The sequence below is a fragment of the Cygnus olor genome, chromosome 3 (assembly GCF_009769625.2).
Source record: "Cygnus olor isolate bCygOlo1 chromosome 3, bCygOlo1.pri.v2, whole genome shotgun sequence".
NCBI lineage: Eukaryota > Metazoa > Chordata > Aves > Anseriformes > Anatidae > Cygnus > Cygnus olor.
In genome coordinates, this window is record NC_049171.1 from 92,653,421 (window position 1) to 92,676,458 (window position 23,038).

The following is a 23,038-nucleotide window of genomic DNA, read 5'->3' on the forward strand; positions in this document are numbered from 1 at the left end:
ACTTCTCGCACACCATGGCTGCCCCTCACAACAACCGGCACCTTCCGGGTCCGCCCCGGAGCTGACGAGCTGCTGCTGCCGCCGCCGTTTTCCGTCGCCGGGCGGCCACGGAGCCGCGCCGGGGGTGAGGCCGCGGTAAGTGGCCGCGGGGGACAGGGACAGGGGTAGGGGAAGGGACAGGGATAGGGACAGGGACAGGGATAGGGATAGGGATAGGGTCGGGGCTGTGGCCCCGCGGCTGGTGGGAGAGCGGGGAAGGGCGCCGGGAGAGGCCGCTCCCGGCCCGGGGTGCTCAGGTTTGGGGCGGCGGTGCCCGGCGTTCGTTGGTGTGCGGGCGGCGGTGCCCGGGGTCGTGTGGCGGCGGTGCCGTTCTGCCACGAAATGGCCGCCGGTGCGCCCGCGCCGCTCGCTGTGTTGCAGGGAGCACGATGAGGGATGCCGAAATAAGGAGGCTGTGGGCTGCCAACCTGCTCTGCGCTGCCTCCGTCGTCCTGACTGCCATCGTGCCAGCTTTCTTCCTGGACGGGTTCACGGTTTTGGGGACGCACCTCACGTGGCTGTGCGTTTGTTCTGGTTGCGTCGGTACCCTTAATGTAATGTTGTGTTTAGTTCTAAAACCAAGCCTGTCTCCTAAGAGAAGTTCTTTGGGTAACAAGGTAAGCTTATTCTTAAGTTACTACCAGCCGATACGGAGGGGAAGCTAATTCTTTCATTGAACTAATCAGATGAGAAAGAAAGGAGTTGGAATTTTTGGTGGTGAATCCTTGTTTTCCATGAATGAGCTGAGTGCAACACCTGTTGTTAAATATCCTGAAAATAATGGAGAATTTACTTCATTCCTTACCTGCAAGCAGCCTGTTTGGGTGAGCAATTCCCTGCCTGTTTCTTGCTGACACACTGTGGTTTGTAGCCCTGGGTCCAAGAACAATTCACTGGCAAACGCCAGCGCAAAGCAGGACGGGCCCAGAAGGCACCTCCTAGTCCAGGCCTGACCCTCAGTATCATGAGGATACACTTTTCTCTTGTGTCATTATAGGTTTGGAGTCATTTCAAAAAGAAGAGAAATAGTGCGTAGGATTTGAGGTGTAAGAGTGAGAAGAGCAATTTAAACAAGCTAGTAAAGTCTAAAAAGCAAACTGAAAAAGTATTTTAGTGATTGCATTGCTGTGAATGACTAAATCAGCACACTATATATACCTAGGAGAATTTTTTTTTATAGTTGCAGACTGTAACAGAAGCATTAAAGGTATGAATCCCAACATAATAAGCTTGAAGAGGGCCAATTCAGAGCAGCGCACAACCAGTCCTTTGAGGGCAGCTTGAGAGTTGTGCACTCTCCGCATGCTGCTGGGTCAGACAAAGTCAAACGCTCTTAGGTGGTGACTCTTAAAGAGTTAAGCAAACATCCCAGAAAGCAGCATCTTTGTATGTAATACTTCTGCCTTAATATCCTGTTGACAGAGAGGGACGTAAAATACACAAAGTCATCATGGAAAACAAGTATTTTAACCATCTGTGATTTGAAAATGAAGCGGGCATCGTGTTCTAGGTGAGATTTCATCCCAGCCTAGTGTAAGGAATGAATATCAAAAAAGTGTTCAAGTGAGATTATGGGTTTCCATTGGTGATCTGACCAGAACAGACCTAACCAAAACTATTTATCGAGTGTCTGTACTTCTGTCCAATACAGGGAGTACCCAGAAACTGTTGTTTAAATTCATGGACAGTTATTGGTGTTTTGCAGATCTATGAAAAGTCGTGAGCATTTTTCAAAGGGATTTAGAATTTAAGATGCCAAGTTCAAACCATAGAGGGTTTTATTTTATATAGCTTTACGTATTATATTTAATTTTGCATGTCTTTTTTCATGTTAGGTACTTTCTTGCTTTTAAATACTTTTTCACATTCTGTAAAAGATGCCTTTTAATGAATGGATGTAATGAATGGATGTAATGCTCACATGTAAAGCACGTAAAAATATCTGATGAAACTATCTCTGTTTATTTTGTCATTTCCAGTTGTATTTTTTGTATGTTTGTCTTAACATTACAAGGTGGGTGAAAACATTTTAGATGGAGTGAGCGTGGTCATTTGTAATTCATTATTTAAAGTATTAAACATAAGGAAACCTGTGTGGAAATATACCATGCTGTTATCATACTGTGCTGTAGCTAAAATTCTATATCTGAAGAAATAGGTAGTGTGCAGTGCTGTTGATAAGATATAGGCTAGGTATGTTACTTATGTTCTCTCTTCTTTTGAAACATTATTCTGATATTTTATTGCTCTTTTTTAGATATCCAGATTTCTAAAATGCTGTATATACTTTTTCATGTCTTGCATACTATTTCATGCGATTATTGTTCTTTATGGAGCACCTCTCATAGAGTAAGTCAGAAGACCCTATTTTTCTCTAAACGCTTTAAGGGGGAGTTCTCCTTGCTGATATTGGTATAAGTTCTTGTGTATTAGCCGGTACATTGGATATTTGAAGATAAGCTCCTGGCTGGGCGGAGAAGGATGGCTGTCTTTTTGTAGAAGTTAGCTCTTACAATTTCTCTGTATTTGGAGATATGTTTCATGAGGCAGTTACAAACAAACACTTTTACTATAGTATTTGTTATAGTTATGGGTATGAATATTTTCCAAGTTTCATTTAGTCATTTCTACCATAAGCTTCTAAAATATGCATCTTGCTTATCTTTCATCCTTTTGATATTAGTATTTTTAATTTTTAAGGATGATTAAGAAAATAGGAGAAACATGAAGCAACCTAACTGATTTCTGAGAGAGATGATCAATTACTGACTAACAATGACATCGTCTAGTTTGGGTTCATGGTTGCTTCCACAATGTCAAACTAGAAAAATAAATTGAATATTGAAGTAAATATCCAAGTGTTCTTCGGAACTGATGTTATGTATGAGGTATATAATGTATTTTTTAAAATGTTGCAGGTATCAGGCATTTAAGTAAGATACTACATTGCAGTCTTTGTTGAGGTAACAAACAGATACCAGATTTTTTTTTCCTATTTTTCTTTACTGTTTTAGAGTAAGAAGAAAAGACTTCTACATGAGGCTTAAGAAAGCATGCATGCTTTCACAAGTTGACTAAGAGGGTTTTTTCCTAAATCTTGGAGCTCTTTAAAAAATAAAAAATAAAAAAATTAGTAGCTTTACCTGACTTTATTTTGTTATATTGCTTCTTTGTAGGTCAGTGACTGAGACATTTTTGTTTGCAGTTCTTCTGTCCACCTTTACTACTTTACAATGTTTATGTATGCTGGGACCAAACATACAAGCTTGGATACGGGTATTTAGTAAAAACGGGTAAGTTCCATTTCCACTCCAGGTAAAATTTAGAATAGAGTGAATTAATGTAAATAAGATATCATATATTTTTTTGAAAAGAAAGAAAAAAAAAAAAAGGAAGCTTCCTGAATTATGGTGTGTTTTTTTCACTTTTGTAATTTAGGGCCTATGAAAACTTTTCTGACAAAATTAGTAGTTTTGAAGACGCTAAAAAAGTGTTCAAGTGAAATTATGGGTTTGATTTGGTGACCAGAAAACTGGCTTTTTACATCTGGTATCCAGAGACTAAATCTTGCTTTATTTGTTTGAAGGAAGTAAAGTTTCAAATGAGCATTTTAGTGATGTAAAACCATTCTGCTGGCCAGTATGATGATCATTAAATAGAAAGGAGTCTTGTGACTGAGCTGCATAGGGAAAATCATACCTTTATAAAGACAGTGTTTACAGTAGCAATAGTAAGCCAGAACAAACACACTTTTAACAATATTTTTAACTTGGATGTAACTGTGAAAATTATATATAATCTACTATGCTCTTAAGTACATAGTCTTTGTCGGTGCTCTCTTTCAAATTTCAGAGAAAGCTGTTTTCAGTGTCAGAGTTTTCAAGCATAATTTTTTTTTCAAGAGTATGTTTAAAGGAAAATAAGCTTTTTTAACCTAGTAAAAGCCATATCATTGCCATGTATTAAGGATAACTTATTTTTCAGAAGTATTCTCTCTCTTCTGCCTTTTTTCACTCATTAAATAACAGGAACATTGAAAGGCTAGGACTCTGAAACATAAAGAAGCCCTATGTATGCTTGAAGTTCAATAATAAGATCTTAGCATTCATTCCCATATAACAGTTCATAAGGGCAAATTCTCACCTCCAAAGAAAATGAAAAGTTGTATAGCTCTGCTGACCTAATGAGTTGCTTTTGTTTTAAACTTGTGTAGAGAAGGTCAAAAATAGACTTTTTATAGTTGTTTCATGTATCATTTTTTGTATTGTCTCAGTTCTCAGCTTACTGAAAATTATCTTAAATGCTTATCCAAGTTGGTTATGCCTGCTTTTTATTTTCAGTAGAGGGAGTGAATAGAGTAATAGAGATGACACCTTGCAATAATTCAATAGAAGCATGGAGTTGTTTAGCCAAAACAAATCATTGCTGGTTCACTTAGTCATCTTTGGAAGTTTTGCAACTGGAAATCATAGGTGAATTCAAGTAACAGATGTTTGACAACAGTCTTTCTTTGTGCTAGGTTAGACCTTGAACGCGTGTCTGTTTCTTGCCTACTCTGGATCCCAATGTTGTTTCAGTATAATTATTGCATAGGAAACAGGGTTGTCTTGCTTTGACGTTTTTGCTGTGACACCTTGTACATGTTTCTTACTAGTGAGCCGTGTGATGTTATCAGAATAAAATGCGTATTTAATAACGATGTTTAGTTAGACTACCCTTTGAACGAAAATAGACTACAAAGAAATACTATAGCATTTTTTTAGGGATTGCAGCAAGATGTTCATTTACAAAGAATTCTGTTGGCTTTTCATTTGACCTCATGAATTCATGAGTTGGAAGGTCTTGCACTTAGGTGTTAGCTGAGTGTAGGCATGATTTATTACAAGGTTGTTTCCTCTGACTTAACCGTTTGGAATGAGGTGGGACAGGTTGAAAGGAGGAAAAGGGCAGTCAGGTAAGGTCAGCATGGCTGTGTGCCTTGAAAGACAAGTGTACTGAATTGAATTGCACTGAGATAGCAAGCTGGAAAGTCTGATTAAGAACGTAGTGTAGAATGAAAGAAGAACTTGTTTACAAAAAATGAGTACGATTTAGACCGAAGTAATCATTGACACTTAATTTTTGTTACTTTTATTTGCCTGTGCAATACTTAAAAGATCGGGATGTGCTTGTGCTTTTGTCTTCACAGAAAAATGGAAAAGGGCACCTAAAAAAGTTTATCTTGATGTATCAAGTGTAAACAAGTGATAGATGTTAATATTAATTAGCCAGCTATTCCTCTGGATACCTACTCATAATGTTACATTGAAGTAACGTGGTATATAACCTATTGCATTGTAATAGCTATGGTACAATTGTGTCATCTGCCATAAATAGATTGGAGATAATTTTGTGAAGTGCTTGTTTTTTCTGCGGAGGTGCTTAGCTTTCTCTGTTTTTAATTGCAGCACTTCTAGTCAAGTGATCGCTTCTAAGAAAGCCAAAAGATCAGTCTGTGAGTCTAAGTCACCTCACCTGTAGGGGGCAGATGACACATGCCAGCTCAGGATAACGTGGTCTGTGACACTGCAGGCTTATTGCTTGTATTAGCAGTGTTTGGGATGTTGGTGGATGAGGAAGGCATTGTTTTGTTGGAATGCGTGAAACACAATTGTAGCTCAGGCAGAAAATTCCACGTGCTTCATGTTTTCAAACTGAGTGCACTTTTTGAACAGTTTGAACCAAATGAAGTAAAAGCTCAAATTTCTTAGAATTTTTGAAGAACAATTTACTCTTGCCTGAGGAGTCTGTGTACACATAGAATGTGTGAGAAAAGGAAGCTTGCGCATTCTGCATCATCAAGACTTGAGTTTTAAGGAGGCTGTAAATAGGGCTCTTCTTTTCACCGATTTTCCATTTGAGAAGGGATGGGCCCACTCTGGCTGTCTCTGGACTCACTGTTCTGACACGCAGTGTCATGACACTGATCATATGCTATCATGTGCTGCTGAGAGTGGGTAGAGGGAAATAAAAGCTGTGGGAAGGCATATTGACACTAATGGAAGTAGGAGACCTTAAAGGGTGTTTCAGTAGTTGTTGGCTAAAATAGCCTCCCGCATAAAAGTCTTGAAGAAATCAGCTCTCCATTGCTGATTTTTTTTATTATTTTTTATTCCTCCTTTTGAAGACAATTTATTTCAAGTCCCTAATCTGTGCAACTGTGTTGAAATTTCTGGTGTCATAGCAGTTGTAAGATGTTACCTGGGTGGGAAGTAGATTCTCTATTTGGAGCTTGTCCAAAAAAATAGTATAAACCAGTAGCTTTATGGCTCTGTCCAGTTCTCATTTCTCTCATCTCATCACTTATTGTGTCCTGCTTACTCTCACAGATTTGGAAATGTCCTTTGGAAAGGTGGGCATTGTCAAAGCGCTGTACTGCTTTGTATTTCAGTACTGCCACAGTGCAGAAATTCTAGATCTTGTCTGACCAGGAGCTGTCTTAATAAATTCTTTTTTTAACTAACCTCTTAATTCAAACGTTAGTTAGAACAGCGCTTAACCTGTATAATTAATGGGATTAAATAATGATTTGAGGTTTTAAAAGGTCTTTATGCCACTCGTGATAATTTATCATCTTAAATATCACTGGTCTTGCCTGCAGAATCATTTCAGTTCTCATTTATTCATGGTTTAAAAATACAGAAATCTATAAAACATAAAGTTCATAAATGTTTCTACCATTGCTCCTCAGGTAAAAGAAGGATTTGTGTGATGCATCAATGAATACCTGTAAAAATCCTGATAGGTGATATTCCATGCAGAAAAGAGAATAATCAAAACATTGTTACTGTGATACGATGTTGGAGGACATGGCATGCTGTGTTGGAGTAGCCTGTGTCCGTGCTGCGGAGTGGATGAATGAGAAGCTCTCGTTGTTGCCAGGCTGCCAGTGGCTGTTCTTCACTCGGGCACTGTGCCTTGCTAATTCTGTTGTTTTGCTTTTGGACTCAGTCTGGTGCCTCCATATGGTGCAGCAGGATGTGTGTAGATTTACCAGATAGGATGTCTTGTGAGGTATAAATGTACCTCAGTCAGTCCTCGGTATATTCTCCTGGCTCTTTCACTCCTTTAGGGCTGTAGTGAATGTTCTCTTCTCCCTGCTGGCTCACAACTGCCTGCTCAGTTATTCAGCTTCTGGAAATAATTTACAAGTTTCAATGTGCAGACATAAATATTTTTTTAAAAATACAAATGAATAGAATTGTGTGCTTAAATCTAGTATTACAAGTTACAGGGATGGGGTTAATGTAGATGAAATAGTGTCTGTTTCTGCCCCCAAATGTTAGCATTGAATTATAAATACTGTAATCTGTATGACCTTTATTTTGCAAACAACAGAAAATGTTTGCCCTACGCTTGTATTTCTGTCAAATATCAAATGCAGCAGCGAGTTACACGTACTCAGAAATAGTGTGAAATTTTAGACTCTTCTAAACAAGGGTTAAAGGTTTAAAGCTTTTCTTATCATGCAACCTAAACATCGCTTGTGAAGTTTGGGGTTTACTGCTGTCTAGACCTCTAGCCATAAAAATGCCTTCCCCCCCCCCCCCCCCCCAGTTGGCTAAAGTTGTATTTGTGTTTATAATCTAAGATATAGAAAATCTAAGATTCAGATCTCTCCTCTTACAGATTTGGAGCAGGGATTCGAACCCAGTCCTCCTGCCTCTCAGAACTATGCCCTATGGTGTTCTGAACTGCTGTTCTGTTTTCTTAACTGGTACAAAGAACGCAGATGCTCATGGCTTGAGGAAAGCAAAGCAATCACTTGGTAAACTGATAATGGACAATAAATGCGTATCTAATAAGTGGAAATCCAACTTTTCCAAATTTTTTCCTAGTGGTAGGAGGCTATAAACTCAAGACCAAACTCATTAATATCTGCTGTGGTACACTACACACCATGATTGGCGATGCAAAAGGAAGTCTTCAGCATGCAAGAAATACATCCTGCTGCCAGCGTAGTTGAACTTGGAAGCAATGTGGCTTAAAAGCTGTAATATGCAGGCTGCATTTACTTTGCAGTGTTTCTTTTCAGTTCGTGTAAGTTTGCTTTGCAATATTAACATAACGGGCTTCTCTTTAAATTTCAAATTGTCTTCGGCATGAAAGAATAACAACGTATCTATGCCATAGAGTACTTTGTGATCCCATACTACCCCTTCACGTCTGTTTTTCCTTGCAATGCACATAGTGTTTTTGTGATATTTTAACTTGCTGTTGTTATGGTGTTTCAAATTCAATAGGAGTGTTTTCAGGTAAAATAAATTAGCTTTTTCAGTAAACACCTCAAGGGGAGAAGATCTCTTTAATGAGTGTTATAGAAAGATTGTGATTATAGCTAAAATATGCAACTTACATTTTACATATAGTTTGTATATACCTGTTAGGAGAAACTTGCATGCTATTTATCAAATATATTGATTATTTGTTTGTAATCTCAAAAATCTTGGAAGAAATCAGATCTAACATTCGGAACTGGTAACTTTTGCTGCTGTTGAAATCTTGTAACACACTTCTCTTGCAGAGCTACCTCCATCTGGGAAAACAGTCTACAGATTACTACAACATGCAGTATACTAGGAGCTTGGTTTGGAGCATTTCCTATTCCTCTTGATTGGGATCGACCTTGGCAGGTTAGTATCTACACCTTTATCATGAATATATTTATTTTCTGGGTATAAAGCTACAAAATTGTCCTGCAAGCTACACAAAATTGCTCTGAAACTGTACAGGTATATTGGATTTACTCATACCTTATTTCTGTAGGGTTGTGCCAAACATTTAAAATGCCGTTAGAAGCATCTGTGCTTACAGAATGAGGACGTAAAATGCAGAATTTTTGCCCTTCCTTCTTAAGAGACTCTTTGTTATAGATTTATGGGCGTGTTTGCTGCATGCAAGTCTTCTCGTGAAATAGAGCTGTAAGGGTTTTGATATGAAGAAGCTAGACAAGGAGGAAGAGAAATGTGAAATGATAAAGATGGCTCCAGGTTTGTCTACCTTTAGTCTGGTATCTTTTATTGCTTATGGGTAGGGAAGGAAAGATGCTCTCCTAGTGTGTTTTAGTTCCCCTCTATCTTCCATAAAATCACTTAACAGAATGCATTTAAAGTAGATTTGGATTGATTTGTGGAAATGGTGCAGCCAAAGCACTGTACTGAAAACTTACCTTCTGACTTCAGAGGAAGGCAAGGGTTAGCTTCACAGTTGCACAATAAAAAATGTGAAGCTGGCATTGCAGATTCCGTTTTTCTAAATTCACGTCTGTGCTATTATCTTCATGTTTTGTTTGGCATGGAGAAATGATTCTATTAAATATAACCAAAATCTGCAATTGCCATAAAATGATGATAATAGTACCAATTTTTCCTAAAGATCCTCAGTGGATATTTTCTTTCCTCAGGTTACCAAACTCATAAACTCTCAGCTGAGTAGCACCTAGCAGGCCTGTTCTTAAGCAGACAGTTTCAAAGGTTTCTTTCAGAAGTCAGTATAGCAGGCAACACTTTTCTATCGGATACTGTAGAAGCATTGTGGCTTAGAGCTGCAACAGGAATTTGTCTTCCAAAAGTAGAGAACAGCCTGTTTTTATACCATCAGCCTTTCTATACACCAGTGTAAAGAGACATTAACATTTCTATTTCAAAAATAAGATTAGAGGAGTAGAATAATACCTTAAGTATAAAATAAAGTTTTCATCCCTAAAACAGCTTGGTTTTATTTCTGCAAGTTATTTCACCGTCAGTCTCGCATAGAGACTGGCTAGTGTTGGCAACTAGTTTATTGTTGCTGGACTTTCCTGAATGTCATCCAGAAAACCAAGGAATTAGTTGAAATGCAACCTCATCTCTTCTTGCAATGACCTTTTTGCAATGAGAAACGAGTGCTTCTTTTCTTGCTCAGCTAGGATTTTAAAATGTCATGTCACATCTGGCAAGTTTTATTTTATTCACATGCTTGCAGTTAAAATTGTCTGTGTCTTCACTCACTGTCATTTGTGCTGAGTCAATCCATACAAGTGTTGATGAAAACTTGCATTTATACAAGCATGTAATGGCATGTTGTCTGTTCCTCTGCTTTGTTCACAACTGTCAAAAAGAAGTCCAAAATGCTCTCTGCCTCCTCTTTGAGTTACTCTTCGTGTTGCATTTCCTAGTACAGAATTTCATCTTCTGGCGTAAAAACTGTTGTGTATGAATAATAATTCAGAAAATAATAATTGATCAGAATTTAGGATTAGAGTGACTCCGCATACGTGAGTTTTGGATGATACTCGGTAATTTAAATGTAATATCGAGTGCCATCTGATACATCCAGAAACTCACATGGGACTGCTGGATATTGCACAGGACATAAAAGGGAACCCATCACCTTCCAGAACAGTAGGTGGAGACTAGACTGAACAGTAGGATACCTAAAATGGCACTGGACACCCATATTTAGATAAATGAATACCATACACATGTGTGACTGCTCATCTCTTTTAAGAAAATACATGCATGTGTGTACACACACACACACAAAAGATCTCAGACTTAGCTAATATGCTGTGTATGAAAACTTCACCTTTTATGCACCGATGGTATAAGGAAAACTTAATGAAAGTCAATAGGCTCTGATTAACAAAGCAAAGACATTTAATAGCTTAAAACAGATAACTTTAAGTACAGTTCATTTCTTTACTTGTCCATTCCCTCTGTCACTCCACAGTAGGAGGGACAAGTTTGGTAATGGTCTGGTGGCTTTCTCTGTTTGAAAAGTTTTCAAAGTCATACAAACCAAATGTAACTGACTGAAGTTAAGCTCTGGAATCTATACATCTAAAAAGATATTATCTGGCTCCTCAGAACAGCAAAGCATCTGCAGAAACCTCAAATACCATAATTCGTTGCTATTTCTGGGCATGAATGCTTCCTAGGGAACTCAGGAAGCAGCAAAAACTGTATGTCTGTATTTCTCTTTCCTTTTACCATCTCCACCCTCATTTCTGATGTACTCTTGATACCAAAGTTATCAGGGGAGAGTCTCTGACTACCAACTCCTGCATAAAAGCTTTTTTTTTCTGTACCTAGATCAGAGCTTTTACTGCTGTGTTCTTTTCATTATGCGCCTTTAATTTCTTCCCCTCCCCACTTCTTGTAGGATTTAAAATCTTGCGGGGGGGGGTGTGAAGAAATCTTACTACTCATTTTTGAGTCTGAACTGCTTGATCATTACTTTAATCATCATCTGAGCAATTCAAGACCTCAGATGAATAGAGAAGTTTGCTTATCACTTGTGCAGGCTGCCACTCCAACAGTCTTTGAAAACTACAGTTTTAAATGCTAATTTTTTTAGGATCTGCTGTATAGGGGAAGATGAAAGAAGCTCCTTATAAAATATAAAGGTTTTAAAAATTAAATTTTTGCAGAAAACTGACAAAGTGAAGCACCAAAATTGTAACACATCTTGAAGGCAGAAGTGAACCTCCTTTAAAGTAGCTTGCTTAGAGAATCCGTTTGGTCAGAAGTCCGCAGTCATCTATTGATTTATTTTATTTTTTTGTTTTGTTTTGTTTTCCTGAAGGTGACCTCTTAAGTATTGGTCACCAAGGCACAGGGGGGAAAAAAGTGCAAGTGTCCTGGCCAGGCATTTTCAGTAGTTGCCCAGAAACACTGCTTCCTACTTCAGCCAAGTTGACGTGTGTATGAATGAGCTTCATGGAAACACTGAACTTTTTGCAAGGGTTAACATGACTGTTTTGTCCTTCTGTCCCCTCCGAGTATGAATTCGATAACACAGGTACTGGGTTGCATGTAGTAGCTCTGCATCGCTGTCTCAAATCTTCGGAGCCAAGAAACGTTTATGTCATTTCTCAGAAGTTCTGAGTACAAGCAACGAAACCTCTTTGTGCAAGAGTATTCTTCTTGCTACCCGATGTCAGGTAATTACAGAAGCTCATGGTAGACTCTTTCACAGTAGCAATGCAAAAGAAGAGGTGCTTTAAGGTGTTGTCTTCTGCCTAAATTAGAGGAAAGAAAAATGGTCCTAATAAGGGATTATGCTGTTGCTGCAAATCTGCTTGCTTTGGGAAGAAAATCTTTAGTGCTGATTGCCTGTCTACTGAGTGATTGATCCAAGCACTGACTTATTGATCATAAAAAATACATAACATAGTTATGTACATAACACAGTTGCGGAAAGAGGTTCTTTAAAAGAGGAAAAAAATCAAAACCAAAAATCCCCCCTCCGAAAGACATGGGTTGGGAGTGTTTTGCGTAGAACCTAATCCAGCTGGTACGCTTACAGGAACACCTACAGATTAAGCCCCAAACCAGGTCTGAAAAAATCATGGCGATCTTAATGTAGGCTCAAAAGTAATTACAACCCAATCAAAACTAAACTACTTCTAGGAATGTGCATATACAAAGTATTAAGCTGTCAAGCTTTTGACATTAGCTGTTTCTTATATTAGTCTAAAACTAGAAAGCTTGAGAATTACAATTCTGGATTTATCTGTCTCAGAATCAAAAAGGGGATTCAAATGGAATAGGTCAGTGTTTGGACCCAGGACTGGGTTTCGAGATCAGGACAAGTTTCACTTTTTTTTTGTTTGTTTTGTTTTGTTTTTGTATTTTAGACCCTTTGTTGCACACAAACTGAAAAAATAGTGGAAATGGTTCTCCTCTAGAACAGAAAGTGTGGTTTAGACCTTATTTATTATGTGGGTGTTACTATACAGACTGGGGGATGAGAGGCTGGAGAGCAGCCCCACAGAAAAGGGATCTGGGGGTTTTGGTCAACTGCAAGTTGAACCTGAGCCAGCAGAGTGCCTTGGCAGCCAGGAGGGGCAACTGTGTCCTGGGGTGCATCAGGGACAGCACTGCCAGCTGGCTGAGGGAAGGGATTGTCCCGCTCCGCTCTGCTGGTGCGGCCTCACCTTGAGTGCTGTGTGCAGTTCTGGGTGCCACAGTATAAGTAGGACATAAAGCTATTAGAGAGTGTCCAGAAGAGGGCTACAAAGATGGTGAAGGGTCTAGAGAGCAAGACGTATGAGGAGTGGCTGAAGTCCCTTGGTTTGTCCAGCCCAGAGCAGAGCAGGCTGAGGGGAGGCCTCATGGCGGCCTGCAGCTCCCTCACGAGGGGAGCGGAGGGGCAGGCGCTGAGCTCTGCTCTCTGGGGACAGCGACAGGACCCGAGGGAACGGCACGGAGCTGGGACAGGGGAGGGTCAGGCTGGGTGTTAGGGAAAGGTTCTGCACCCAGAGGGTGGTCGGGCACTGGGACAGGCTCCCCAGGAAAGTGAGCATGGTACTGAGCCCACCAGAGTTCAAGAAGCCTTTGGACAGTTCTCTCAGACATACGGCTTCATTTTGGGTGGTCTGGTGTGCAGCCAGTTGGACTCAATTCCTGTGGGTCCCTTTCAACTAAGGATATTCTATGATTCTGTGATCATTTTAGAGGGTGGCATTAAAGCCTTTAAGACCGCTTGTTGCAAAATCTGGATCTAATGTTTCTGTTGGTTATGGTTAATGTTTGTGGTGTAACAGTGTGTTATGGAAACACAGCTGCCTCTGTATTTTATAATGTAAAGGCAATTCATTATTTAAAGTATTGTAGAAAAGGCAAAATTGTTACTACAAGAATTGGGTCAACAATAGTTGAGAAATATCACATAAAGCAAACCAAAAAGTTGCTGCTACTGTCCTTATGCTCTGTTTGTAGCCCTGAAATGTCAAAAGTTAGCAAAAACCTCTGACATTCAGGAGATACTATATGGATTTGGAATAAAAAGTACTATTGCTATCAATTTAGCTTTGTTACAACAATGTAATGTAACCTGAGATTCATAGAAAAAGTTAAGCACTGCATTTTGGATTGATAAATATTTCCACTTGATCGGGATTTACCAGACACTTTTATTGAACCTTATTTCTACACTTCAAGCTGTAGACAATTTTGAAATGTTTAAAGTCTACTTTTAAATTAACTGTCGTACAGTTCAGGGAATGGAGTGTGTTATTCTTAAAGCCACTCCTGTGAAGTCAGTTTTTTCATGGAGGTGGCTTCAAATGCAAATGGCCTGTAGCCACTCACATGAAGCAAGCAATGCGACTGAAGGAAAGAAAGAAAGGGAGTACTCAGTATGCTGCAGCATAGCATGCTCAGCGGAGTACTGAACACAGCTGCCTTCACTGTTCTGGTACGCACCTGTTCTCCAAATCACCATCCTGATACATACAGCGATTCTTCTGATGCAACTTTGTTGCTGCTTTGTGGCTTTAAAAGAGCAATTAAGGAGAACAACAAAACTGTAGGTTGGTTTCTGGGTTCCTGGAGCTTCCCAGTCCTCAGCTGTTTGTATTAGTACTAGCATCTGTTCCCACAGTCACAGCATCACAGAATCATCTAGGTTGGAAGAGACCTCCAAGATCACCGAGTCCAACCTCTGACCTAACACTAACAGGTCCTCCACTAAACCGTATCACTAAGCTCTACATCTAAACATCTTTTAAATCTTAACAGGAGAACTGAAAAATGATACGGTAGTCATCCCTTTACATCATGATTCATCCTTAGATGCTCACAAACCAAAGAAAACATTGGTTCTTTAGGCATACCTCTTGCGACACACAACAAAACCAAGATAATTACAGATTTCTCAGAAAATCTTCACTTTATTTTCCTTGTTCATATTGTGAAAAATATTGCATACAGGGGATATTCAGACTAGTGGGCCTGTCTACATTTAAATCTAATAATGTAAAATGCATGTTTTAGAATATAACAGACAACTTTAGGTAAATAATACTTAATAGGAACAGAATATTGGTTTGGAAATAAAATGACATTCATTGTCTGAATAGTGTTTCAGAAAGGAAATGAAAAATGTATAAAGCATTTGTTAGAATTACAGAATATATTGCTGAAAGTCATTTGGTGTCCTGATGATTCATTTTTCATTATTCTGTTGTTATTCTTTAAGTAACTTTTTTATATCTCATTTGGCCATGCCTATTGCCCATCTGCTGGTTTTCAGAAAAAAAATATTTTTTGTAACAGTGCAGAACAGTTGGTCAGGGAGGCCTACTCTGTGTTTCTTTCTTGGTTATAGGCTTCATTCTGCAGACCTATCTTCAGCAAAGGTAAAAATGTAAAGATAGCTGTCTTACAGGAATGCAAGTCCCTACAGTAGTTAACATTTCTGTATTTAAAAAAACAAACCAAACAAACAAAAAAAAAAACCCACACTTTTCAAGACTTACTCTGCAAGACATGTTTCGGCTTATTACAAATGTCAGACTGGTAGAGTAACTATTTGCCAGTGTTTTGTGATTACTGTCAAATTTGTAAGAAATTTTACAAATAATTTTTGAGGCTTAATTATGATCGCTTACCTAAGGCTATTCTAGATGATGTTCAGAAGTTTTAAAAAGTCGGGCATTCATCTCTGATTACTTCTAGCCCTCTGATACACAGCAGTTATGTAAGGATTAACGCTAGTTGGGATAGTTCCAGCAAAGAAATAGGAAATAACTGCCTTTGCTGCAGTTTCTTGTTTTGTTTTTAGATTGACTATTTCAGGTTGATGGTGTGCTTTCAGTAACCACTTGTGATTACGATCTGAGCTTTGTGTATCATCTGAGAAGTGGAACCTCTAAAGAAAAACACCACCGAAACAGAGTGGGATCATTTAGGTGGTACTAGATGCTATGGGACGCATCCTTTCTTTGCACAGCCTGAGGTAATTTAGTTGCAGAACAAGATGGTATAACTGAAGATGAAAACCTCATCTGCACTCTATATGCTGTACAACTAGTATTCCAGACATCTCATTCATCACTGCCAATAACCAAATTTTGCAAATAGTGAAGTTCCTGTTTTTATTGCATATTTTGACTCCAGACTTTTAAAACGTCTTTAAGTTCACTGTGTACGTGCCCACCTGTTTTTTTCATAGCATTAACTTTGATCTGTAGTAACTGTTGATAATGATAAAAAGTGGCTTTGAAAACATATTCTGTCTACAGTGTTTTTATATCACTAGGTGACAGTGAAGTGTATATTCCTACTTTATACTAGATGACTAAAACTTAATAGGTAGAACTCAAGATAGAACTGATAGAACTCAGATATCTGAGTTGACTGACTGCCATGTAGCTAGCCAGTGACTCTAAATATTGGCCACAAACCTCTTGGACAGTTCCAACCTGAAAAAGAATCCATGAAGAATCTTGGGTACAGATCTTTGTGGTTACTTGAGTAAGCTGAAACAGAACTATACATTTTCAGACTACGTTGTTATTCTTAACACAACTCAGAGTTTCACTCCTGTTTTTGCTTTAGCATCTATTACTGTGAAAGTTCTGTTGTAACAGAAGTTACTTTATGTGACTAGAAAGGACACTATCCAGTGGGTGTTTGTTTTGTTTTTAATTTGTTTAGTTTTGATTTATTTTGTCTCGTTTTAAACAGAGGTAGAAGCGTGGTTCCACTTTAGTGGGGTTTTCATTGTTTATTTAAAGGTATGTTTCTTAATGTAAACCTTAATGGTGAGGACAAAGGCAGTTATGCTTGCTAGAATTTTAGAACACAAATACACAAAAACAACTTCTAGTTACAAATACCAGCCTGAAAAAAACTTCACACTTTTCTTCTCCTCGGCACGTGCTTGTCAACATACACAGTCTGTACAATGTGATAAGACACTTTTTGTTAACGTTCACGCAACCAAAATAGATTAAAGGTACGTACTGAATTTTTTAAAGCAGTACAGGTTAAGCAATCTGCAATTTAAGGCATGTTAGAAACAGAGGGAAAGTCTTTGTGCTCATTTATTCAGTTTTTAAATGAAACAAAAATCTTACATAGCTTTCCAATTGACAGTCAAAAATGGATCTTTTGAAATAGCAACAATACAAAAAAAATTCCTAGTTTAGGAATATGAGAAAAGCACTCAGCTAGAGAATGGGACTGGTTTACTTGAAAACAAACAAACAAAAAACCCAAACCAAACAGTAGATTGCCCCCACTGCCTTTATGTAATTAAACTTCCAGCAGTCAGCTGCTTACTTTACAATATCCTTTAAAACTTTATTAGAGTATTACTGCTCTGGTCTGTAAGAATCTGGCCTTTATGTCATTATCAGTGTTTATGTAATTACCGCTGCATGGGATGCAAGTTGCAGACTCATAGTAGAGGACAAAACTGTCATGCAGCCGGAACAGCCGGAAGTCTGATTTAATTAGTTATGTGCATAGTACTTGCTGTGATCCTGCAACATGCTCTGCTTTCCATGCAATGCGCTAAGCATTCACACATCAGCTCATAGGTGTTCTAAAGAGCACTTGGGAAACTAGCTCGTTTATGTTCTGAAAGGCTGGCAATTTCTGTTCTGAGTCCTTGTTCTTAAGATAAATTCTTATATATAATAGAAACCTTGCAATTCTGCAGTGCCTGTTTAGCTAGCCTAAAGAAATTCTTTTTAAGTCCTATCACCGATGCCAGATGAAAAGAACAAGGGAAAAAGACAATTGAAACAGCAGAAGTCAGGATTGTTTTCTATTAATCATTGGCTTCTGCTCTGTCCCTTAAAATTCAATTTGTGTGCTTCTTGAGCATGTAGGTGGGGATTTGTTTTTGCCAAGCCCCTGTTCAGCTTCCTAGTAATCATATACAGGTTGTTAGAACTGGCCTGTTTCCTCATGCATTTGATATGTAAACTGACAGTTTTTGTATTAGGCTGTGAGGATGGTAAGCTGATGCTTCCCAGCTGCTGGGATACACAAGGTATTTCACGACAGTTTCCTGAAGAATGTTCTGTCCTGCCTCCTACGCTCCCCATATTTTTCCATCCAGCCCAACTCCTTCCCCCTCAAAAACGTTTAATTAGGCAGTGGTGCCTAACATCTTATTCCCCTGCTGCTGCCCCAGCCCAAGCATGACATCAGTGATGGAGTAGGGTATGTCAGCTTCCCCATGGTAAAAAGGGGCATGAAGTAGGAGACACTGAGCTGAGTAGTGCTCAGAAGGAGAAAGGGCTGTGTTACAAGTTGGGTACATTAAACAAGTGGAATGGAAGCTCTTGAAAAAGGCAGGTGGGTATCAGCTGCTTAGATATTTATCACTTAGTTAATACTAAGTCAGGGACGCCAAACCAAGTTTAAGAGAAACTACTGAAGACAGGGCAAAAGCAGACTGATCGTGCAAGTCAAATTCATTTTAGAAGGTCCAGTGGAAAGTGATTGGATTTCAGAAGAATGAGGCCAGCAGCTAATGCAAAGGAAAGCAATCCGCTTTCTTAGACAAATTGCACTGCATTTGCCACAGAGCAAAAAGCATCCAGAAGGACTGTTATTTCAGTGCAGCTGATGGGCTTAAGAGCCGCATCTTAATCTGTCTTTGATAATTTGCTTCTTTAGATATACCCTTGAGTGCATCTGGCTATAAATAGTCCAAAGGCCAGCAGTCAAGAACAAAAGGTGCAGAGCTAGTATCATCACCTGTTCATTTGGTTTTTGCCCTGCTTTAAGGGTTAGCAAAAATAGCATAAGCACACCAATTCTCTTAAATCCAGGCTTTTAACTCCTGTGCTTAGGGAGTTTTAAGAAGGCCAACCAGTCTGCCTTCAGAACTATTTTGGGCCATTTGACCAGTGTAAGGTACATGACACAATAATAATATTAATAATGTACCTGACCTAGTACCCTTCTGTGGCACTAGAAGGGTGGTGTTTCTTTTCTTTTTCATTCACGGTCAGTGAGAAGGAGGTGTTGTATGGTTTCTCACCTTTAACCCTTCCTTACCTTTGCTGGCTGCCATTGGTGAGGGTTGGATTTCAGAGGTTATGCGTTAAGTGAGACAGCCTGAAACTTCTGTGAGGTAACACTGATTTTTAAAAAGCAAAGCAAAAACCGAGTGGTTTGGAGGGCAGATGGAGGTATCAACAACATTGACGGTTACATAATTCAGAAAAACTATTGAGAAACTGTGCTCCAAGTTGCGATTCAGTCAGGAAAAGAAGCTACAACAATCAACAGAGATCCTTTTAATCGTAGCAACAATTGCCCACTATACACAAAATACCAAAAGATACAGGGTGAATGGGTCATCAGGGATATCGATTTACCAGTTACGGGAACATGACAAATTCAGAGTCCGACATCTACTTACACTTCTGAAAAGCAAATAGGCAACTACAGATTCACCTAATGTAGGTAAAATTTAATGAAGGATCGTTGATCGCTCACAGATAGAGAATTTGATGCAAAAAAGACCACTGACTTGTGAAGCCTCTGTCCATAGTTTAGTAGATATTAGAGTGGTATTTGACTTCACCAGCGGATAAGAAAGTTTGATTGCCGTTTCCACCAAATGTTACTGAGTGAGCAGCTGGGGTCACAGGGAGGTTTTTTTGCTTTGTCCTTTACACACACGTAATAGCCTGCAAAATGCTAGAAATAACTTGATTAAATTTTATTTAAAAGTTGAAAAGATCTACCTGAAGCATAAGTTTAGCCAAGGCCACAAAGTCATGTGAGTTTTACATACATGTAATATCTTACCATGCCAAAGCATCTCAAGGTTTTTTATAGAAGATCTACAATGCCACTGTTAAATGAATGGAAACAAGCAAGTCTTTGGTTTGAGAGGCACCAGCCAAAACATTCTGGCAACAAAACCAAGTAGCAGAGAGACAATGTCCGGAAATGGAAGAATGAAACAAGGTCGATAAAGAGTACCTAAGGCACCTTGTTTATAGTCATCTTTGCTACACTCCTTAAGACCTTCAAATAATATATAAAACTGCGAATGCTAAGGAATGTGAAGATGAAACAGCAGAAGACAAAATAAGTTACTCTTATTCCTAGTAAAAATTCCGATGATCAAAGGACATGAATAAATATATTTCTCCGAGTGATAACGAAGTAAGGAGAAGAATTAGAGCTAGGAAAATGAGTGAAAGGAGGAACCAGTACCATTAAGAGTAAATTCATTTGATAGTCATGAATTGCCAGTCAAAATGAAGTAGGAAAAAAGCCTGGGCACTGAGATGTGGATATATTCTTTAATGTCTAGTGCATTTCTCAGTCTCAAGTACTATAGAAGGTGGGAAAATCCCCCTTAATTTAAAAAATAAAGAATAGGAGAGTGCAGTCTGTACTCGCTTAAGAACTGTACAGCAGGAAGTGCAAAATTGACCCTGCAATGTGCAAAGGAGAATTTTGAAGAGGGATGGGAATTCAGTTTATTCTACAATAAATATTTTTAATTGCCAGCTTAGTTGGAACCTTCATCAAACGCAGCACGTAGTTGACTGGTAAAATATGCTACATCTGAGGATAGAATGGTTGCAGTTTTGTTTTGGCCCTTCCTCCGTGCAAATCAATACCAATTTAAAAGGGGGCGAGGGGTCCATTACTTCTCTTCCATACTAGATGCTTTGTTAAAGTGAGTCAGCTGTATTGAGTCAGTTCTCAGCTCTTATGTCAGGAAATAAAGCTTATAATTAAAACACTCCTGGAGTCTTCAACATTTTTATGTTTTATATTCTATGTTATATTATAAAATATGATATTTTTCCTGAACTGGGTGCAATGTTCAGTTTCCAAATTTATGTTTCCTTCCTTTTGCTAGCCAGAAAGGGAACTCATCCCTTTGCCTACTTTTCAAGATCAAAAGAAAAACCCTCTATTCATCTCAATCTCTGGCCTTATTTGAGTAGTTCATTTAGACACACCTCTGAAAGTTTCAGAATGTCATGAGAAATTGGAAGGAAAGACTGAAAGAGGCAGACTTAAAATAGAAGAGTTTCAGTTGGAAGGGACCTACAAAGATAACTGAGTCCAACTGTCCCAAAGAAATCTTCAGGTTTCCCAATGTGTGCAGCAGAACAGGAAGTCAGGTTAGCTGAACACTTCATGGGATATAAATACTTCCAGGTTTTTCACATAGTTTTGGGAATATCAAACTAACGTCTGCAATAGCCAGAAGCCTGGTTACATTTTAATGTGTATTAATTAAAAAAGTGTACAACAGCATTTAGTGTTCATGAAGATGCATGTATGACTGTTACACTTTTGGCATTTTTAGGAAAGCACATCAAGCTTTAAAGCAGAATGAGACTGCATTGTCTTTCAGTACCTAGGTTACACTGAGAATTTGTGCTCACAAAGTACAAAAAACCACAAACATTTTTCTCAATGTCTGTTTTTACCTTGCATTCTCCCCTCAGGTATGGCCCATTTCCTGTTCCCTCGGAGCTACCTTTGGCTATATGGCTGGTCTGATTATTGCACCTCTGTGGATACACTGGAACCGGAAGCAGCTTACATACAAAAGCAGATAACTGGAGCAAAGAGAGACAAGGTATTTCATTGTGCAGATTCCATACAGACTGTGCAAATGTTTTTGTTGGGTTTTGTTTTGTTTTTTAGATATATATGTATATGTGTAGTCAAAGCAGAAGACTATCCAAATTCAGTTAGAGTATTTCAGGCCAAGCATCTCCACTCAATAGCATCACACAGATGCTGTTTCAACATGGTGCAGTTTTTGCTTCCTCTAGACTATGTAACCCTGAGAGATTGTACCTTCCAGTCTTAATAAAATATTTGTAACAGACGTGGTGGCTTCTTATTACAAGTTCATTGAGTTTGATTTTATTCCTCTGGATTTCACTGGTTGTAGAAGGCAGAATCATAGTTTTAGCTTTCAAACAAGTTCACCGTGTACCTTAATGCGTTGTATTTAAATTCAGTAGAATTTCACAGTAAGCTTGGCCATTGTCAAATGTATCTCACGTGATTAAACAGCAGTTTATGCATCTTGAGCCTATCCTCTTCTTCACCGTGTGTTTCTTTGGAGTCAGAATGGCTATAATAGCTTCATCAAAAACAGTCTTCAGTCCCTTCTGTGTTAAAGCTGAACATTCCACATAGCAGTAGGCTCCTATCTGTCAAGAAAATAAGTTAAATCAGTAGCGATCTACTTCAGCTGTTCAGATCTGTGCACGTCAGAAATTTGTTTCTATAGTGACACCACGAAGTTTGGCTGTGATCTTGAAAATTTATCTGAATGTGCTTCCTCCTGTAGGAGACACTAGATTTGTGTTTTCGCCAAAGATCTGGCATTTATTTAAGCTGGTTTGGTTTATAAAGGAAGCATATTAAATAAACTCTTTGTATTGGCAATGGGGTCCTCAGGCATTTTTGATAATTAAACAGCAAAAAAGAACAATATAACCAATTTATGTTTCAAAAAAGTCTCCCTAAAACTGTTCTGATAAACAGTATCCATGCAGTGTGTTAAAACAGTGTATAGCATTCTGAAATAATTTCCTAGAAATGCTTTCAACATCTTGCTTCAAAATGAGGCTTGGACAAGGTGACCTCCAAGGGTCCCTTGCAACCTCAACCATTCTGTGAGTTTTTGATTTTAATTATCTCTGATTCACGCTTACATAGTTTTTAAGGAGTTTCTAGACATAAAGTTAGAACTATTACTAATAGGGTAGTGCTACTCCATAGGTCTAAACTGTATTCAACAATATAAGTAAATATTGTTAAGTGGTGACCAGTCATAAGGTTTCGTATGCTGGCTGGTAAAAGAAGTGTAAAGAAAGAGAAGTCAGATGAAAATAGATGTTTTTTTTGCTTCTTTGCTACTTGATTTCATGTAGGATATCCAGTTTACCTCTTTTGCTAATTTCTGTCCTTGCTCCACAGATAAGGGCTTCTCTTTCATATCATTCAGTCTTGCCAGAGTTTTTGGGTCATCACGAAGATCAATCTAGCAGGAAAGATTGAAGTCATGTTGGAATAGTTTTTCTAAACAAAAGTCAGCAGGTTATATGACATCCTCATTTTAGAGCATAATTATTTAATGGAGAATTTCATGTACAAAAAAAAGGTGTCACGTCATGGTTCAGATTGTGGATCCTTACTGATTCAAAAGCTCTGGAAATTTAAGCTGTGAGCTA

At 38.6% G+C, this 23,038-nt stretch overlaps 3 protein-coding genes across 14 annotated transcripts in view; 1 reads left to right on the top strand and 2 right to left on the bottom strand.

Annotated features, from left to right (window-relative positions):
* Window positions 1-134, bottom strand: part of CRIPT (CXXC repeat containing interactor of PDZ3 domain) — a 66,072-nt gene extending 65,938 nt beyond the window's left edge. For all 4 annotated transcript variants that reach the window (XM_040553471.1, XM_040553469.1, XM_040553470.1 and 1 more), the window contains exon 1: window positions 1-134. In XM_040553471.1, coding sequence (XP_040409405.1) covers window positions 1-16 — 16 coding nt within the window. In that variant the 5' untranslated portion in view covers window positions 17-134.
* The window catches only part of PIGF (phosphatidylinositol glycan anchor biosynthesis class F), a 25,630-nt gene continuing 2,592 nt past the window's right edge, over window positions 1-23,038 (top strand). For 2 of the 8 annotated variants that reach the window (XM_040553460.1, XM_040553461.1), the window contains exons 1-6: window positions 2-135; window positions 421-656; window positions 2,297-2,388; window positions 3,216-3,332; window positions 8,603-8,711; window positions 21,293-21,426. In XM_040553460.1, the coding sequence (XP_040409394.1) occupies window positions 429-656; window positions 2,297-2,388; window positions 3,216-3,332; window positions 8,603-8,711; window positions 21,293-21,406 (660 nt within the window). In that variant the 5' untranslated portion in view covers window positions 2-135; window positions 421-428 and the 3' untranslated portion in view covers window positions 21,407-21,426. Of the gene's footprint in view, window positions 136-189; window positions 302-332; window positions 657-2,296; window positions 2,389-3,215; window positions 3,333-8,602; window positions 8,712-11,643; window positions 14,992-15,627; window positions 21,682-23,038 lie in introns of those variants that run through there. The other 6 variants (XM_040553463.1, XM_040553465.1, XM_040553462.1 and 3 more) reach the window with 6 other exon arrangements.
* RHOQ (ras homolog family member Q) overlaps window positions 16,874-23,038 on the bottom strand; it is a 21,896-nt gene continuing 15,731 nt past the window's right edge. Inside the window, exons 4-5 of one of the 2 annotated variants that reach the window (XM_040553467.1) lie at window positions 22,753-22,848; window positions 16,874-22,012 (exon numbers count right to left, since the gene is read on the bottom strand). In XM_040553467.1, coding sequence (XP_040409401.1) covers window positions 21,857-22,012; window positions 22,753-22,848 — 252 coding nt within the window. In that variant the 3' untranslated portion in view covers window positions 16,874-21,856. The remainder of the gene's footprint in view (window positions 22,013-22,752; window positions 22,849-23,038) is intronic. The other variant, XM_040553468.1, reaches the window with a different exon arrangement.